At 41.4% G+C, this 19291-nt stretch overlaps 2 protein-coding genes and 1 non-coding gene across 3 annotated transcripts in view; 2 read left to right on the top strand and 1 right to left on the bottom strand.

Moving 5' to 3' along the window:
• The first annotated feature begins 3048 nt into the window (after positions 1-3048).
• On the top strand, positions 3049-9136 carry LOC111974257 (ran-specific GTPase-activating protein). The gene is made up of 6 exons (XM_024001925.2): positions 3049-3199; positions 5834-5970; positions 6473-6630; positions 6821-6949; positions 7065-7133; positions 7715-9136. Exons 1-6 carry the CDS (start codon positions 3185-3187, stop codon positions 7831-7833), a joined length of 627 nt encoding a protein of 208 aa, XP_023857693.1. The 5' UTR covers positions 3049-3184; the 3' UTR covers positions 7834-9136.
• On the top strand, positions 7168-7297 carry LOC111975234 (small nucleolar RNA SNORA77). Its single transcript, XR_002878798.1, has one exon. It is a non-coding gene; the product is annotated as a small nucleolar RNA SNORA77 (small nucleolar RNA).
• A 6228-nt stretch (positions 9137-15364) lies between the features above and the next one.
• LOC111974356 (palmitoyltransferase ZDHHC8B-like) overlaps positions 15365-19291 on the bottom strand; it is a 44631-nt gene continuing 40704 nt past the window's right edge. Inside the window, 1 exon segment of the mRNA XM_070447354.1 lies at positions 15365-19107. Within this exon segment, the coding sequence (XP_070303455.1) occupies positions 18951-19107 (157 nt within the window). The 3' untranslated portion in view covers positions 15365-18950.

The following is a 19291-nucleotide window of genomic DNA, read 5'->3' as shown; positions in this document are numbered from 1 at the left end:
GTCTGAAGCATATGCTCTTATCATCTTCTCCATTCGCTCCAATACCAATGACGAACTCACACTTGTTCCTGTATTCAGTCTGCATGATAAGAGTAGGGGAAAGAGGATTAGGGTCAAAGTTGTGCATACCCAGACAGGGAGTGCAGTCAGTGCATGTATTTTGTTAAGACACTAGGTTGTCAAACCCCTTGTTGGTAGCTGAGAGACTCACTCATTCAATAGGATGACCAAAATGTCAGAGTGCATCTGGATTTAATTTCAGCTTCTTGATGTGGTTACAGAAAACCTGTACAGACTGCAACTGCAAAGGTTCATCCCAGGTTGCCAGGTCAGGCAGCCACATATAGGCCTAACAGCCTGGGGGTTTCAAAACAACAGCACTCAGAGAGAGGTTCTATAGGAATTTCTAAAGAGCAATTCTACAGTAGGCATTGTACCTGAGATGGACATGGGTGAATGTCTTCCAGAGGGCAACTTCTTCTGAACAAACAGCCAGAGCAGCATCGCTTTGTTGGTGTTGCCCATTTATCTGAARAGAAAAGGGAGGACATAAAAACAACATGATGTACAGTCAGTTTTCCTTTGTTTGGTTTGAGTTACAKACCTTTCCTCTTTATCAATTGTTAGTAAAGACATACTCAAATAAAGACATCCAATTGTTCTGTTCATTAGACCAAAGGAAGGACACATTTTACACATACATTATTTCCGCACTGCTTTAGGTATGCACCAAAGAAACCTGAAGCTCTCACAGACCTTACAGAGTTGTTACAGTTAGTGTAGCAAKGTGGCTGTCAAGCAGATTTAGCAAAGCACATTTTTAAAAGCAGGAACTTAATTTAGTACTGAAAAGAAAAATMTACCTACGACATGACTACACATAAAAGCAAACAACCAAATCACCTTCACTTTTTCTCTGATGAAGAACATTTGTTTTACGGGCTGCCATATTGTGGGACACGTACTAATATGAACTTCGACATATACATTGCTCAAAAAAATAAAGGGAACACTTAAACAACACAATGTAACTCCAAGTCAATCACATTTCTGTGAAATCAAACTGTCCACTTAGGAAGCAACACTGATTGACAATAAATTTCACATGCTGTTGTGCAAATGGAATAGACAACAGGTGGAAATTATAGGCAATTAGCCAATAAAGGAGTGGTTCTGCAGGTGGTGACCACAGACCGCTTCTCATTCCTATGCTTCCTGGCTGATGTTTTGGTCACTTTTGAATGCTGGCGGTGCTTTCACTCTAGTGGTAGCATGAGACGGAGTCTACAACCCACACAAGTGGCTCAGGTAGTGCAGCTCATCCAGGATGGCACATCAATGCGAGCTGTGGCAAGAAGGTTTGCTGTGTCTGTCAGCGTAGTGTCCAGAGCATGGAGGCGCTACCAGGAGACAGGCCAGTACATCAGGAGACGTGGAGGAGGCCGTAGGAGGGCAACAACCCAGCAGCAGGACCGCTACCTCCGCCTTTGTGCAAGGAGGAGCACTGCCAGAGCCCTGCAAATGACCTCCAGCAGGCCACAAATGTGCATGTGTCTGCTCAAACGGTCAGAAACAGACTCCATGAGGGTGGTATGAGGGCCCGACGTCCACAGGTGGGGGTTGTGCTTACAGCCCAACACCGTGCAGGACGTTTGGCATTTGCCAGAGAACACCAAGATTGGCAAATTCGCCACTGGCGCCCTGTGCTCTTCACAGATGAAAGCAGGTTCAGACTGAGCACGTGACAGACGTGCCAGAGTCTGGAGACGCCGTGGAGAACGTTCTGCTGCCTGCAACATCCTCCCGCATGACCGGTTTGGCGGTGGGTCAGTCATGGTGTGGGGTGGCATTTCTTTGGGGGGCCGCACAGCCCTCCATGTGCTCGCCAGAGGTAGCCTGACTGCCATTAGGTACCGAGATGAGATCCTCAGACCCCTTGTGAGACCATATGCTGGTGCGGTTGACCCTGGGTTCCTCCTAATGCAAGACAATGCTAGACCTCATGTGGCTGGAGTGTGTCAGCAGTTCCTGCAAGAGGAAGGCATTGATGCTATGGACTGGCCCGCCCGTTCCCCAGACCTGAATCCAATTGAGCACATCTGGGACATCATGTCTCGCTCCATCCACCAACGCCACGTTGCACCACAGACTGTCCAGGAGTTGGTGCTTTAGTCCAGGTCTGGGAGGAGATCCCTCAGGAGACCATCCGCCACCTCATCAGGAGCATGCCCAGGCGTTGTAGGGAGGTCATACAGGCACGTGGAGGCCACACACACTACTGAGCCTCATTTTGACTTGTTTTAAGGACATTACATCAAAGTTGGATCAGCCTGTAGTGTGGTTTTCCACTTTAATTTTTAGTGTGACTCCAAATCCAGACCTCCATGGGTTGATAAATTTGATTTCCATTGATAATTTTTGTGTGATTTTGTTGTCAGTACATTCAACTATGTAAATAAAAAAWTKTTTAATAAGAATATTTCATTCATTCAGATCTAGGATGTGTTATTTTAGTGTTCCCTTWATTTTTTTGAGCAGTGTATATATATACACATCACTGGATACTTCAACTGAAAATATAGAAGATGCATGTTCTCCATGATTCCTGTTAATTGTGTAATAGTGGGGTGATAATTCTATAAAAATAAAATATTTTTTTCTGACACAGGAAGTGAGGAAGCTGCTAGATCCACAAAAAAAGTTAATGGGTTGTTGTTGGAGTTGTCAGGTTGTTACTTTTGTTGACACTGAAATTGTTTCTAGCTAGTTACCTATCTATCCAATGTTTTAACCACACATGCCACTTTTGAGATATGTAGCAACATTTCACAGTTAACGTTACCATTTTACAACACAGAATGAAATGTCTGCAGTACTCGAGTGTATTGCAATGCAAGTAAATTACCATATTTAATAAAGAAAACAATAATACACCGAGTGTATTCATGTTTCGTAAAATAATAACACACATACCATTATGATATTTGTAGATKATTTAATACGCTTTAAAGCCCTTTAAAATAGTGTCGAAATGGGGGGGTGGTGATGGGATGGAGGAAACGCAAATGGGACATTTCGACGCGCGAAATCTATAGCACGAAGAGAGAGGAACTCAAGGCGAACGGAGAGTTTGGTTTTGAATCAATCAAACTGAATTCCGTAATCTACAAACATCTACATTAACATGGCAGATCCGAAGGTAAGTTTATGAGTTTTGAACATATTTATGTGACGTGCATTTAATTAAATGTACATTTAATTTCCATTGTGATGTTTTGATTGGCATTCTCAAAGTTTATCTTGCTAGGGTTGTGCCCGGGAAGATAATACCGGCTAGGGATGCTGATTTTTAACAACCTCGTTAAACATCAGTATTGAAGGTCTAAAGTGTAAATTGGTCTCAAAACAATTACTTACTGGCAATGGTCAATCAGTTATACCTTTGTTGTATGTGTCAGAAAAGTGGGTAACTTGATACTTTTGCCGCCCTTTATATCTGCTCCAAAGCTAACTGGCTGGCTAACTAGCCAACTAGCCATCTAGTTAGCTAGCTAACAGAACAATGATCTAAATATTTGATTATGTCTGTGGTATAATCGTGCAACCACTACTTTCAAAATGATCATTTAAACCCAATATGTATTTGGTTGAGACATCCATGTACAATATTTGGCTTTGAACCTAATTGTATGTTATCCCGACAGTAACGTTAATTGTTAGCCAGCTAACTAACACGTTAGCTAACAAAAGCTAGTTAACGTAGCATCTTTTTAAATGGCAATATTGTGGAAGTGTCCTGAGCTTACAATGTTTGTTTGCATTTTATTTAAGAGTGGATAATTGCATATAACTAGCTATATGTCATTGACACGATGGCTAAACCTATTTTCCATCTCTAGTTAACTTGCTAGCTTGGTACTTTTCTGAATGGCCTAGCTAACGTTAGCTGGCTGGCTTGCTAACACCAGGCCGAAATGAATGTCAACTTTCTCAGTGCCTGTTTACCATTTAGCTAGCTAGAAAATAAGTGAACATTGACATGCTGTCTGAGTTATGGCACTGTTAGCTACATAATCAAGCAGATGACTTCATTAGCTAACGTAACAAGACAACGATTGAAATTACTTGCTAGTCTTGTACGGAGACATGTTGCTAGCCATACAGTTACGTTACTCGGAACGCATGGAGCCTCGCGCCCCTTTCATACATTTTGTTCAGGCAGCTAACGTTAATCAATTAATCTTAAAGCACTATCTAGCKAGATGGCTTGCTGATATTTGTMTCACGGWAGTTTTTTGGTAGCRGACTGCAAATMTGTCTAACTCTATTGTACAAACAGAACTAACGTCAATTATTAGTTTAAATTGGGCCTAGTTGTCCAGCTAACATAAAAGTTATTGTTTTGTGATTTATTGTCCACTTGCTTCACTTTTCTCTTCCTCTCCTCTTGAGCGGCGTTTTTATGTAATGTTAGGCCATATTACCATGTTCTGTAGTAAGTGTGAGATCATATGGATTTGCAAGGCCTTTTATAAACCCATCCAGCAGCAAAGATGCTTGGCTCAGCACCACTAAGTTCAGTTGCCACAGCAAATTGCACACAAAAGATAACCTCGAAGCCTGATCTCTCAAATCCCTCTATTCACCTCCCTCTGCAGTCAGTTGTTGGAGCCTACTGTTTTTACAGTCTATTACATTGACTAGTAAAGTACATTTCACTAACTTGAAACGAGATGACAATCCAGGGGAAACTAAGAGTACTGGGAGGGGGGTTGTACTAAGCTATATGGAATTGCTTTTTAGAAGGTCATACCAAAGATACTTTTGCTATTTGATTTTTCAATATTAAGTGTTTTTGAAGTATCAAACAATATTTGATGAAGAAAATGTATTTGGARTGCTATTATCCCATATAAACGCATTGAATAACAGATAGTCCCCAAAAAATGGTCTAAAGGAAGTTTGTTCTGAAAGTGTCTCTCCTATATCTGAGAGCTTCAGTACAAGAAAGATCAGTAAACATTTTATTATTATTTTTTACATTTATTTAATTTGTCACTTAACAGGGTTCCCAAGTGGCGCAGCGGTCTAAGGCATTGTATCTCAGTGCTAAAGGTGTCACTACAGACCCTGGTTCYATTCCAGGCTGTATCACAACCAGTCGTGATTGGGAGTCCCATAGGGCGGCGCACAATTGGCCCAGCGTCATCTGGGTTKGGGTTTGGCCGGAGTAGGCCGTCATTGTAAATAAGAATTTGTGCTTAACTGACTTGCCTAGTAAAATAAAGGTTCAATAAAAAATATACTGAAATACATTTTTCCGACTGGTACCGGGGGACCTTCAAAAGTGTCTTGTCAGGCCTGTGGGCATCCTAGAGCTTAACAACAGACATGTTCGTGAGAGTCTCACCTATACACAGAGGGGTCATGTTAGTGTGTAGCCCAAACTGTTTTCGTACGCTACAGACAGAAGTTGCCAGATCGGCTGTACCGACTTCAGTCCCAGGGTCGTAGAGCAAAACGGAGAACGTCATCGTGAGAGTCATCTTTCCGTAGAGGTGTCATAACAGTTTGTAGGCTGAATTGTTTCGGACGCTACAGACAATTTTGAGAGAAGACTGATTTTTCGGGATGTCTCATTGTCTGACAAACACTGCTCTTTCACCACTGATGTGGAAGGGTTACATAGGCGGTTGCGGTGGATTGAGATGCATCGAATGCAAAAATATATCTTATGTTTCTGGCCTTTTTTATTATTATGCTAATTAGATTTCAGCGGGGGGCGCGACGTCTACCTTAGGGGGTTAACGTGTGTGTAAATCTTGTTTCATAGGAAACACCAGAAGAGCAGGAGACTTCAACAGACAATGCAGAAGAATCAAACCACGATCCCCATTATGAGCCCATCGTGTCTCTTCCAGAGCAGGATGTGAAGACGCTAGAGGAGGACGAGGAGGAACTGTTCAAAATGTAAGCTGATGCTGAAAGCCTTGAATAGCCTAAATAATTGTGCAATACTTAATTTGTAATTCATTTAGGGCCGAATCCTTATAGCGAACTTAACTTCTAAATTAGTTGAATTTTCACTTAGCCATGCACTGTCAATGGGAGACTTAAGTAATTTGTTTTACTAAATTGGACGTGAGGATTCGCCTCAAGTGTTATGAAACCATCCAGCCCTCTCAGGGCTCTACAGCGTGGAACATTTTACTCTCCTATGCTCCTAAATAGTTTGCTGTGTGACCTGGAWTTTTAAWTTAGGAGCCCCAATGCACCTAGGAAAAATTATTACCTCAAATGTTTTTTGTGTTACTCCTAAATTTCTTTGTGTGTGCTTATATTTTTCAACTTAGGCACACACATGCTCCTTGTTTAAAAAAGGTTGGCCTAGAGCCATGCCTCTGTCACCTAGGTATTGTCACTGATTCCATCCACAGCTTCGTCATTCTACCCATATTGTCTCTCCCCTCAGGCGTGCGAAGCTCTACCGTTTTGCGTCTGAGAACGACCCACCAGAGTGGAAGGAGCGAGGCACAGGCGACGTCAAGCTCCTGAAACACAAAGAGAAGGGTACCATCCGCCTATTGATGAGGAGAGACCGGACTTTGAAGATCTGCGCCAATCACAACAGTGAGTCACGGAAGACTCCCTGTCTCAACCAGTAGTGTTTATCACTGCTGTCTAGCGTGTGTGTGTTGGACTGAAACCTTTCCGTTAACCCATGCATGTTGCCTGTCCACCGAATTACCAAAACAAGTCATTGTATAGATGGGACTCGTGAGTCGGAGGCCTAATTCCTTTTCATCTTCTGCTCTTTCAGTTTTTCCTGTGATGGAGCTGAAGCCCAACGCTGGCAGCGACAGGGCCTGGGTATGGAACACACTCGCCGACTTCGCTGATGAGCATCCCAAACCTGAACTCCTGGCAATACGTTTCCTCAATGCAGAAAGTGAGCGTGACAACACGTCTATTTTAGTCACTGCGTTTAGCTTTTAACAATTCAGTCTGCTTTCTCATGCAAAAAAAGTGTGGCTGGGGTTTAAAATAACTTCTGTCATTTTCAGACGCTCAGAAATTTAAGGTGAAGTTCGATGAATGCAAGGAGGAAGTCAGAAAATCTCAAGATGGATCAGGTTGGTGTACAATTTTTTTTCAGTATGTCAGTATGCAGACAATACTCTGTTCTCTGCTGCTCACTCCAGCCCAGAACTTTTTATGTCTGCTAAATTAACATGCAGAATGTAACAACTCGCTGGCCTACTGTTAGGCTAATGTTGGTATGTTCTGGCACACTTAGAATTGTTTTCTCTGTAATATTAATTACAAAGAACAACCATTGTTGAGCAGGTCACATGTTAATCACTACCCAGTAGATTAACCTTGCGTAATGTATCGGTGGAACGAGAAGTCTTGCGAAACACTCAAACTGGAATAWTCTTAGTCATTGAAATGGCAGACATCCCCAATGCCCTAAAACATGCTCTTAAATGAAGAGGACTGTTACCGTGCACTGTTGATGTGTAGCCACCCTGCTCCTACATCTGCATTGCTTGCTCTTTGATGGTTTCAGGCTGGGTTRCTGTATAAGCACTTTGTGACATCTGCTGATGTAAAAAGGGCTTTCTAAATACGTTTGGTGTGGAGCCTCATCTTGGCCACCGTGACACCACACTGACAAAGAGTTCATGTCTCATCTTTCTGTACTTCTCTGCAGGAGGAAACGTTGACCGTGCAAACAAAGTGGCAGAGAAACTGGAGGCACTATCTGTAAAGGACGACAAGACCAAGGCACCCGAGGAAAAGAAAGAGGAAAAAGCAGAAGAGAAGAAATGAATCCAAGAACTTGCTTTACTGATCTTCAACTTGTCATTTCCCTCTTTTTCTACAATAGACTCTAAAGAAACTGAATTTGGACTCTTGCATATTGATTTATTTAGTTTTTTTAATGATTTGTTTGCCTCGAGAGATCGCAAGACCTTGGTGCCACTCTAAAAAAAAAAAAATCCATTCATTAAAATGTGCCCCTCCCCACCCGCCCTCTTGTTTCCATCATGGAAAACAAGTTGTCTGTACTGCTCATCTGTGTCAACTTGACATACTGTGAAATGAGGCTTGTGATATTGGTAATTCCCACATTGGGTAAGTCTTTCTTTGTTTTTCTGAATGAAGCAAAGTTGGTTTTATAGGGAATAGGACTGCTTGTAAGTGCCACACCTATAATGGGAACAGYCAGAGAGGAGCTGTAATGTCTTGGTATGCATCTCAATATGGAGGCTTCCTCTCCTTTTGTCTTTACTGATCTGAATAGAGACAAGGTGGAACCCCTAATATTTGTCACATTTATTACCACAGGTGTACACTTTACAGTGGAATGCTTACTGCCCTTTGCAACGATGCAGAGAGACAAATAGCAACCCGAGAGGAATAAKATACACAAGAATGAAGCTCTATACAGGGGGTACCAGATCAYTGTGCAGGGGTATGATATATTTGAGGTAGTTATGTACATAAAGGCAYGGGAATGTGGTGGATGCTTACCAGGCAGAAGTTTGCTTTCACCTATCWGCTGTGAGGTTCAGATGAAGGAGAGGAAATTAATGGAGAAAGACACTTTGGACCATTGAGACGTAGCCATAACYTGTTTAACATCGGGTGCATTTTGGGGACTGTAGTCCTTGGATCAGTTATCATTGACTCGTATCTAAGATGTTCTACTGCAGATGATTTGATACACATAATTCATCAAATCACAAAGGTGTTTTTTGTTTCATTTTTAGTTGTGGAAGACCGATCACACCAAATCAAAATGTAAGACGATGGTTCATCAGWCTTTGMTATAGGCTACAGTACTTCCTGGCTTGGGTTCTCTTCCCGGTGGCTCAAGTCTGTTTTAGGTCATAATACATTCCTTCAAACTGAAACTAAAGCATGTAGAAAATGTATAGTGCAAGAGTAATGATGCGGTATCAGGTGTGCTCACCATCCTAACCTGTACCCACTGAGTTGACCCTGCCCCTTAGGTGCATCGACATGCCAGTGCATCTGTAAATACATGTACAGGATGGAATGTTGCTTTTCATTTGCACTCAAATGGTTTGAGATGTTTCCTCCACCTTCCAATAAAAGCTCTCAACGACCCTTTTGTCTGTCTATGTTGCATAGGGTGAGGAATTGRTAAGTGGGAAGAGCAGTAGAGCCAGTCTGGTATGAAAAGTCAAGGCTATCTCAGGCTGCCTTGCAAGATGGTGAGGGTTGAAAGTTTGATACATCTAATGGTATACATTCAGTAAACTATTAAGTTGGTTACATTTGTTTGATAATCAATGCTTATTCACCAACCTTTCAAMTTCCTCACTGTATCAGTACTGTTGTGACTCGTGAAATGCATTCTAATACATTCCAACTGATGGTGCTGTTGCAGAGAAGGAATATTATTGATTTTACAAAGAACTGACATGTCATTGAACAAATACGTCCATTTTGATCATCATGTGTCCCTGAAACGAATCAACATCAATATACTGAAAAATATATATAAATGTAACATTTAAAATAATTTTGCTGAGTTACTGTTCATATATGCAAATCAGTCAATTTATATAAATTAACTAGCCCCTAATCTGGATTTCACATGACTGGGCTGGGGCCCTGGCCCACCCACTTGGGAAACAGGCCCATCCAATCAGAATGAGTTTATTTCAGACAGAAATAATCCAGTTTCATCAGCTGTCTTGATGGCTGGTCTCAGACCATCCCGCAGGTGAAGAAGCTGGATGTGGAGGACCTGGGCTGGCGTGGTTACACGTGGTCTGCGGTTGTGAGGCCGGTTGGACGTACTGCCAAATTCTCTGAAATGACYGAGGTGGCTTATGGTAGAGAAATTAACATTAAATTCTCTGGCAACAGCTTTGGTGGACATTCCTGCAATCAGTATGCCAATTGCATGCTCCCTCAAAATTTGAGACATCTGTGGCATTGTGTTATGTGATAAAACTGCACATTTTAGAGTGGCCTTTTATTGTACCAATCACAAGGTGTACCTGTGTAATGATCATGCGGTTTAATCAGCTTCTTGATATGCCACACCTGTCAGGTGGGTGGATTATCTTGGCAAAGGAGAAACACTCACTAACAAGGATGTAAACACATTTGTGCACCACATTTGAGAGAAATAAGCTTTTTGTGCATATGGAACATTTCTGGGCTAATTTATTTCGGCTCATGAAACATGGGACCAACACTTTACATATCATTTTTCAGTATAGTTCATCCTTAGGCTTGACAACATTTTTTAAATTCTAATTCTGTCAAGTGGCAAATATTTCCTTTTAACAAAAATAATTATTAAGCATTTACAYGTAACTGCTAAAATAATGGAAACYAGTAAATTAGGGATACAAAGTATTGAAAGCAGGTGCTTCCACACAGGTATGGTTTTGAGTTAATTAAGCAATTCACATCCCATCATGCCTAGGGTCATGTATAAAAATGCTAGGCAGGCCATTACTTTGGCTACCATGGCTATGCCCCAATAGGATGACAATGCGCCCCCATCCACAGGGCACGAGTGGTCACAGAATGGTTTGATGAGCATGAAAAGAATGTAAACTATATGTCATTGCCGTCTCAGTCACGAAATCTCAACCCAATTGAACCCTTATGGGAGATTCTGGAGCGGCGGTTGAGACAGCATTTTCCACCACCATCAACAAAACACCAAATTATGGAATTTATCGTGGAAGAATGGTGTCGCTCCAATAGAGTTCCATTCACTTGTAGAATCTATGCCAAGGTTCATTGAAGCTGTTCTGGTTAGTGGTGGCTCAATGCCCTATTAAGACACTTTATGTTGGTGTTTCCTTAATTTTAGCAGTTACCTGTACATATACAGTGCATTTTGAAAGTATTCTGACCCCTTTACCTTTTCCACATTTTGCTACGTTACAGCCTTATCCTAAAATTGATTCAATAAAAATCCTCATCAATCTACACACAATACCCCATAATGACGAAGCAAAAACAGGTTTTCAGAAATGTTTGCAAATGTATTAAAAATAAAAAACAGAAATACCTTATTTACTATTCAGACCCTTTGCTATGAGACTCGAAATTGAGCACGGGTGCATCCTGCTTCCATTAATCATCCTTGAGATGTTTCTACAACTTGATTGGAGTCTACCTGTGGTAAATTCAATTGATTGGGTGGCCCAGCCAGAGCCCAGACATGAACCGGATCGAACTTCTCTGGAGAGACCTGAAAATAGCTGTGCAGAGACACTCTCCATCCAACCTGACAGAGCTTGAGAGGATCTGCAGAGAAGAATGGGAGAAACTCCCTAAAATACAGGTGTTGCAAGCTTGTAGCGTCATTCCAAAGAAGACTTGAGGCTGTAATCGCTGCCAAAGGTGCTTCAACAAAGTACTGAGTAAAGGGTCTGAATACTTATGTAAATGTGATATTTAAGTTGTTTATTTTTTATACATTTGCAAAAATTTCAAAAAATCTGTTCTTGCTTCGTAATTATGGGATATTGTGTGTAGATTGATGAGGGAAACAAACGATTTCATCCATTTAAGAATACGTCTGTAACGTAACAAAATGTGGAAAAAGTCAAGGGGGTCTGAATACTTTCCGAATGCACCGTACATCTTTCATTTTTCTATTCATATAACAAATGTAAAAAAAAAAAAACTACATCTGATTATGATAAGCAAGACAAACAGCAACAGGTATTCTGCACTAGTCCATATTATTCAGGTGAGGTGACTTGGTGTAATGTTCATCAGACAAAACACAGCAAAAAATGTATAAAATGTCAGTCATCCAAAGGAAGATTAATAATCACTTTCATCATAAGTGTGTGCTTGAGGGGGATGATTCAAGTATGTATTAACAATGTTGGGTCACCTGCAAGAACCACAGGTGAATTTGAGTTAAATATTTTTATTCCCATAAAACAAGTGATCATCTCAAGATTAAATTGAAACTATTATGAGACAAGTGACCCAATATGTACATTCAACTTAAAATATGTATGGCATAGTAACCTAACTAGCTGCCTTTGCCACGTTTAATATATTACAATCAGMGTCTGCTATGGGGTCAGACCAGTTGTTATTAATGTGTAACCTCATATTTTAAGCTTGTGGTCTGCAATTGCTCTGATAATATGATAAGATGGAGAATTGGAATGGCATGTGTCACAAACAAGAGCCTAAAATAAKATTCCCTGGCACGGGGTATTCTCTTCTGTACTGTCTTCAATGCAAAAAAAAGAATACTTTTTGCACACACTGTACATAGATTTTTCTACTGTGTTTTTCTGTTGTGTTATTGACTGTACGTTTGTTTATCCCATGTGTAACTAACTCTGTGTTGTTTGTGTCGCACTGCTTTGCTCTATCTTGGACAGGTAAACAAATAAAAATGCGAGGGTCACATCTGCCTGTGTACTCTGTCTCTGATATATTAAAATGTAGCACAAATCTAGCATTTGGGGGCCCTAAGCYAGATCTACATTTTAGTGGCCCCCTCTTTTTAAGCTGCTTATGTGGATTGTGCCTAGAAACASCACTGTGTGTACAATATATACATACATTTATTACAGTATATGTAGAATTATGGTACTTTAAGTAAAGTGAGTATCTCGATAAATAGGTACAATTATTTTGGCTTTAAAAATATGTTATTAAAAAGGACTCTACCATCCATAAGTGGGACCATTCAGTCACAAGCATGTTTGGACTTTTTAATGGCAACCTGCAACCTGGCTATCTGTTCTATTCAATCTCAATCAATTCCATCAGATGTATTTGTGCAGTAAACATCATTGTCCTCTTGAAAGGCCACAATGGCAATATAATTGATTAGTTGTGTAGCTGCAAGCAAATAGAATACTTTTCATCCATGTACAGTGTCTTTGGAAAGTATTCAGACCCCTTGACTTTTTCAAAATTATGTTACGTTACAGCCTTATTCTAAAATGGATTAAATAAATAACAAATCCACAGCAATCTACACACAATACTCCATAATGACAAAACAAAAGCAGGTTTTAAGACATTTTTACAAATGTATCAAAAATAAAAAACAAAAATACCTTATTTACACAAGTATTCAGACCCTTCGCTATGAGACTCGAAATTGAGCTCAGGTGCATCCTGTTTCCATTGATCATCCTTGAGGTGTTTCTACAACTTCATTGGAGTTCACACCTGTTTATATAATGTCCCACAGTTGACAATGCATGTCATAGCAAAAACCAAGCCATGAGGCCGAAGGAATTATCCGTAGAGGTCCGAGACAGYATTGTGTCGAGACACAGATCAAGGAAAGGGTACCAAAAAGCATTGAAGGTCCCCAAGAACACAGTGGCCTCCATCATTCTTAAATGGAAAAAGTTTGGAACCACCGAGACTCTTCCTAGAGCTGGCTGCCCGGCCAAACTGAGCAATCGGGGGAGAAGGACCTTGGTCAGGGAGGTGACCAAGAATCCGATGATCACTCTGACAGAGCTCTACAGTTTCTCTGTGGAGATGGGAGAACCTTCCAGAAGTACAACCATCTCTTCAGCACTCCACCAATCAGGCCTTTATGGTAGAGCGGCAAGACGGAAGCCACTCCTCTGTAAAAGGCACATGACAGCCCGCTTGGAGTTTACCAAAAGGCACCTAAAGACTCTCAGACAATTCTCTGGTCTGATGAAACCAAGATTGAACTCTTTGGCCTGAATGCCAAGCATCACGTCTGGAGGAAACCTGGCACCATCCCTACGGTCAAGCATGGTGGTGGCAGCCTCCTGCTGTGGGGACGTTTTTCAGCAGCAGGGACTGGGAGACTAGTCAGGATCGAGGCAAAGATGAACGGAGCAAAGTACAGGGAGATCCTTGATGAAAACCTGCTCCAGAGAGCTCAGGACCTCAGACTGGGGTGAAGGTTCAKCTTCCAATAAGACAACGACCCTAAGCTCATAGCCAAGACAATGCAGGAGTGGGTTCGGGACAAGTCTCTGAATGTCCTTGAGTGGCCCAGCCAGAGCCCCAGACTTCAACCCAATTGAACATCTCTGGAGAGACCTGAAAATAGCTATGCAATCGACGCTCCCCATCCAACCTGACAGAGCTTGACAGGATCTGCAGAGAAGAATGGGAGAAACTCCCCAAATACAGGTGTGCCAAGCTTATAGCGATATACTCAAGTRGAGGCTGTAATCYCTGCCAAAGGTGCTTCAACAAGTACTGAGTAAAGGGTCTAAATACTTATGTAAATGTAATATTTCCGTTTTTCTAAAAAACTGTTTATGCTATGTCATTATGGGGTAGTGTGTGTAGGTTGATGAGGAAACAAAACAATTTAATCCAATTTAGAGTAAGGCTGTCACTTAACAAAATGTGGAAAKAGTCAAGGGGTCTGAATACTTTCCAAATGCATTGTATATTCTGTCATTAACACAGAACGGGCAAATGTCCAGGTGCCATTTTTCACCTCATGTTCAGACAGCCTTTTACAAACAAGAAAAGAAAGATGCAAAACACTACACTGAACAAAAATATAAACGCAACATGCAACAATTTCAAAGATTTACCTGAGTTACAGTTCATATAAGGAAATCAGTCAATTGAAATAAATAAATTAGGCCCAAATCTACAGATTTCACATGACTGGGAATACAGATATGCATCTGTTAGTAACAGATACCTTTAAAAAAAAAAAGGTAGGGGCGTGGATCAGAAAACCAGTCAGTATCTGGCGTGACCACCATTTGCCTCATGCAGCGCGAAATATCTGCTTCACATAGAGTTGACCAGGCTGTACTGACAAATTCTTTAAAACGACGTTGGAGGTGGCTTATGGGAGAGAAATTAACATAAAATTATCTGGCAACAGGTCTGGTGGACATTCCTGCTGTCAGCATGCCAATTGCATGCTCCCTCAAAACTTGAGATATCTGTGGCATTGTGTTGTGTGACAAAACTGCACATTTTAGAATGGCCTTTTATTATCCCCATCACAAGGTGCACCTGTGTAATGATCATGCGGTTTAATCAGCGTCTTGATATGCCAAACCTGTCAGGTGGATGGATTATCTTGAGCTTCCGAGTGCCACAGTGGTCCAAGACTATGCATCTRAGTGCAAGAGGTGTCACTACAGTCCCTGGTTCAAATCCAGTCTGTATCACATCCAGCTGTGATTGGGAGTCCTTAACGGTGGTGCACAATAGGCCCAGTGCCGTCCGGGGTAGGCCGTCATTGTAAATAKGAWTTTTTTCTTAACTGACTTGRCTAGTTAAATAAAGGATTWAAAAAAWTTGGGCAAAGTGGAAATGCTCGCTAACAGGGTTGTAAACAAATTTGTGTATGGAAAATTTCTGAGATCTTTTATTTCAGCTCATGAAACATTGGACCAACACTTTACATGTTGCGTTRATCTTTTTTTTCAGTGTACAGMGATTTTTTTTATGAACAAAAATAATAGACCAAATATATCTTATTTTCTTCAGTGAACAAAAAGAAAACAGACCCATAGTTTTATGTATGACTTTCTGTACGTCTTACGTAATACAATTGGTTTGCTGTACCAAACAGCTGCTGAAAGATGGATTTCTTGTCTTCAGTCTGAAACCTGTTGATGTTCTGGACAGACAGATTGACAGTCAGGATTACACTGAGCGTTAACAGAGTCAGGGTAAGTAGCCACTTTTTAACCAATTTTTTTTAACAACATCTGCTTCCTATGACTTTCATTGCTTCATCATACAGTTTCATCAATAACTTTGTTTACACTGCAAAATACAACAAACTAGTATACCCCCTTCTCTGTATGCCTAATGCTATTTATTATTCACTTAAGTTATAAATTATCAACACAAAAATCCACTCAAATACAAACATCCATTCCAAGCTTGAGCATCTGTATAAAAAGCAAGATGTTGCAAACATTTTCGAAAGGTTGGGTATATATATAAAAAATTAAATAATAATAATTTTGAAAAACAATGGTGAGTTTTCTTTATTTTATAACACAGCTGAAGACTTCTTTGATTTTCAAGGTTTTTTCACACTTGATTTGAATCATAACAAAACACAATTATACATGGCATTAACATAACTTATTATGGGTAGACCTATTTTACAAAAAACGACTAAGTCACAAAAGTCATAAATTGCCTGTCAGATGTTTTGGCTGTGCATGGCTGACTGCCAAGCCGGTGGGATTTGTACTGAATATGGAGAGGACTGTTTTGACTGGGTGTTCAGAACTGATCACAGACAACAGCCACCACTGTAACACTCAGCAGCACAGGCTTTTGTGTATGTGCTTAGCACTGGTCTGTGTCGGGGGTCACRCTAACATAACATTCAAACTAATAAATAGGATGTTGGACTACATGTACAGTGCATTGGGAAAGTATTTTTCCCTCATCAATCTACACACAATACCCCATAACGACAAATCAAAAACAGGTTTTTAGAATTTTTTGCTAATTAAAAAAAAAGAAAAAAACTGAAATATTACATTTACGTAAGTATTCAGACCCTTTACTCAGTACTTTGTTGAAGCACCTTTGGCAGCGAATACAGCCTCGAGTCTTCTTGGGGATGATGGAACAAGCTTGGCACACCTGTATTTGGGGTGTTTCTCCCATTCTTCTCTGCATATCCTCTCAAGCTCTGTGTTGTCTTGGTTGTGTACTTAGGGTCGTTCTCCTGTTGGAAGACGAACCTTCACCCCGGTCTGAGGTCCTGTGCGCTCTAGAGCAGGTTCTCATCAAGGATCTCGCTGTACTTTGCTCCGTTCATCTTTCCCTCGATCCTGACTAGTCTCCCAGTCCCTGCCGCTGAAAAACGTCCCCACAGCATGATGCTGCCACCACTATGCTTCACCYTAGTAATGGTACCAGGTTTCCTCCGGACGTGACGCTTGGCATTCAGGCCAAAGAGTTCAATTTTGGTTTCATCAGACCAGATAATCTTGTTTCTCATGGTCTGAGAGTCTTTAGGTGCCTTTTGGCAAACTTCAAGTGGACTGCCATATGCCTTTTACTGAGGATTGGCTTCCGTTTGGCCACTCTACCATAAAGGTCTGATTGGTGGAGTGCTGCAGAGATGGTTGTCCTTCTYGAAGGTTCTCCCATCTCCACATAGGAACTCTGGAGCTCTGTCAGAGCTTTTTTGGTCACCTATCTGACCAKGGGCCTTCTCCCCCGATTGCTCAGTTTGGCCAGGCGGCCAGCCCTATGAAGAGTCTTGGTGGTTCCAAACTTCTTCCATTTAAGAATGATGGAGGCCATTGTGCTCTTGGGGGACCTTCAATTCAGCTGAAATGTTTTGGTACCCTTCCCCAGATCTGTGCCTCGACACAATCCTGTCTTGCAGCTCTACGGATAATTCCTTCGACCTCATGGCTTGGTTTTTGCTTGGTTTGCACCGTCAACTGTGGGACCTTATATAGACAGGTGTGTGCCTTTTCAAATCATGTCCAATCAATTGAATTTACCACAGGTGGATTCCAATCAAGTTGTAAGGTATTTCTGTTTTTTTATTTTATTTGAAATGTGCTAACATTTCTGAAAACCTGTTTCGCTTTGCCATTATGGGGTGTTGTGTGGAGACTGATGAGGGAAAACCATTTATTTTAATCAATTTTAGAATAAGGCTGTAACGTGACAAAATGTGGAAAAAGTCTGAATACTTTCCGAATGCACTGTATGTTGCTGATAACGTACAGACTGTAGCTTATGGTATACTGTATAGGTAAATACTGGATCTCAGCTAGAGTTTAGATTAATATGCTCCTGTACTGTAAGCCCTAAAACACCTCCTCAAAACTCAAGAGGATAAATGTAGAGTTGGAGACATTCAAGACCTGCGTCTCTGAGTGCAACACAGCACCGTTGTGTTGTCTTTGGCTCAGAACAGTCAGCCTATTAAAGATWGTATTGATCTAAAACTCACTGGTTTAATGTAATCTTCTCTCTGTTCCGCTCAGTAATGGCCAACATAGTGTTGATGGACCAGACAGACATGGTCATTTGMACAGGATATGTGAAGCACTTTGAATACCTAAGAGGGATGCTGTATGCTTGAATCCAATGGGGTGCTGCTATATGCATGACTTATTGGTTTGGAGATGGCTATRCATACCACTGCTATTTTAAAGAATGTGACTGAACAAAGATGTGTGACATCAATTGTATGAGTTTGTGTGTCTGGCTGTTAACATCTTGTGGTCTGTGTGGGTGTGTAGTGAGTGTGATGATGACACATAATTAAGCAATAAGGCCCAAGGGGGTGTGGTATATGGCCAATATACCACGGCTAAGGGCGGTACGGCTAAGGGCTGTTCGTATGCACAACGCAACGCAGAGTGCTAGGATACAACCCTTAGCTGTGGTATATTGGCCATATACCACAAACCCCCAAGGTGCCTTATTGCTATTATAAACTGGTTATCAACGTAATTAGAACAGTAAAAATAAATGTTTTGTCATATCAGCCAYTCAGCATTCAGGGCTCGATCCACCCKATTTATAATAGCAGATAGACCGCAACTGAGAGACGCCGTAAACAATACATTTAAGATCTGTCTGTCTGATTCAGACTGTTCAGTGATAACCAACACAACAAGCCACAGAATTCAACAYCACAACACTCTGTACAAACATCAGCCCTCTTTCGGTTGAAGTTGCTCCTTTCCCACAACACACACTGATCAAGATCCACTCCTCCAGTACACACWCAGAGACCGGGGCTGGCCCGGAATGAGCAGAAGTCCTCTGATTGGACAATAATTCCCAATGAGGAAGTGCTCTGCGCCCCTGATTGGTTAATGTAAAAGGAATAAGAGAATCCTCTCTAGCGCGGTCGTGGATGTTGTTGCCATTGGAGGTGGTTGCCATGACAATGCTGCCTTCTCCTTTAAGGTTTGGCGCCCCGGGCCCCAGCCCTCTCACACAGATATCTCATAGGTGGTGCCACCCACCCCGGTCACCTTTTTGACATTACTGTGGCGGCTAGGGCTGAGAGGGTTGCCCTGGGCACTGGAGCTGTTGGGCCCTAGATGGCAGTCCGTTTGCCCATTCACTTTACTTTGCATCATGGCCTCTCTGAATGGGTAGAGAAAAACAAGAGAGGGCATAGTTATTTGAAGTGAGAACTAACTTTGCTTTCGATAGAATCTCTCCCCCCCATCTTAATACATGCACATGGATTATAAAACACAGAAAGTGTGTATTGTTCTTGCATGCATGTTCTGGTGGTGTTAGTAGTTGGTGTTGTGTCCCAGGAGCA

Source organism: Salvelinus sp. IW2-2015, linkage group LG15 (assembly GCF_002910315.2).
Source record: "Salvelinus sp. IW2-2015 linkage group LG15, ASM291031v2, whole genome shotgun sequence".
Taxonomy (NCBI): Eukaryota; Metazoa; Chordata; class Actinopteri; order Salmoniformes; family Salmonidae; genus Salvelinus; species Salvelinus sp. IW2-2015.
The sequence above is the reverse complement of the archived record's forward strand: the minus strand, read 5'-3'. Positions and strand labels throughout refer to the sequence as shown.

What these genes read in the sequence shown, in the direction of transcription:
- LOC111974257 (XM_024001925.2), top strand. An exon ending in GAGGAGGAACTGTTCAAAAT is followed by an intron (nt 5,971 to 6,472) that starts GTAAGCTGATGC and finishes CTCTCCCCTCAG; the next exon opens with GCGTGCGAAGCTCTACCGTT. An exon ending in ACGTTTCCTCAATGCAGAAA is followed by an intron (nt 6,950 to 7,064) that starts GTGAGCGTGACA and finishes TGTCATTTTCAG; the next exon opens with ACGCTCAGAAATTTAAGGTG.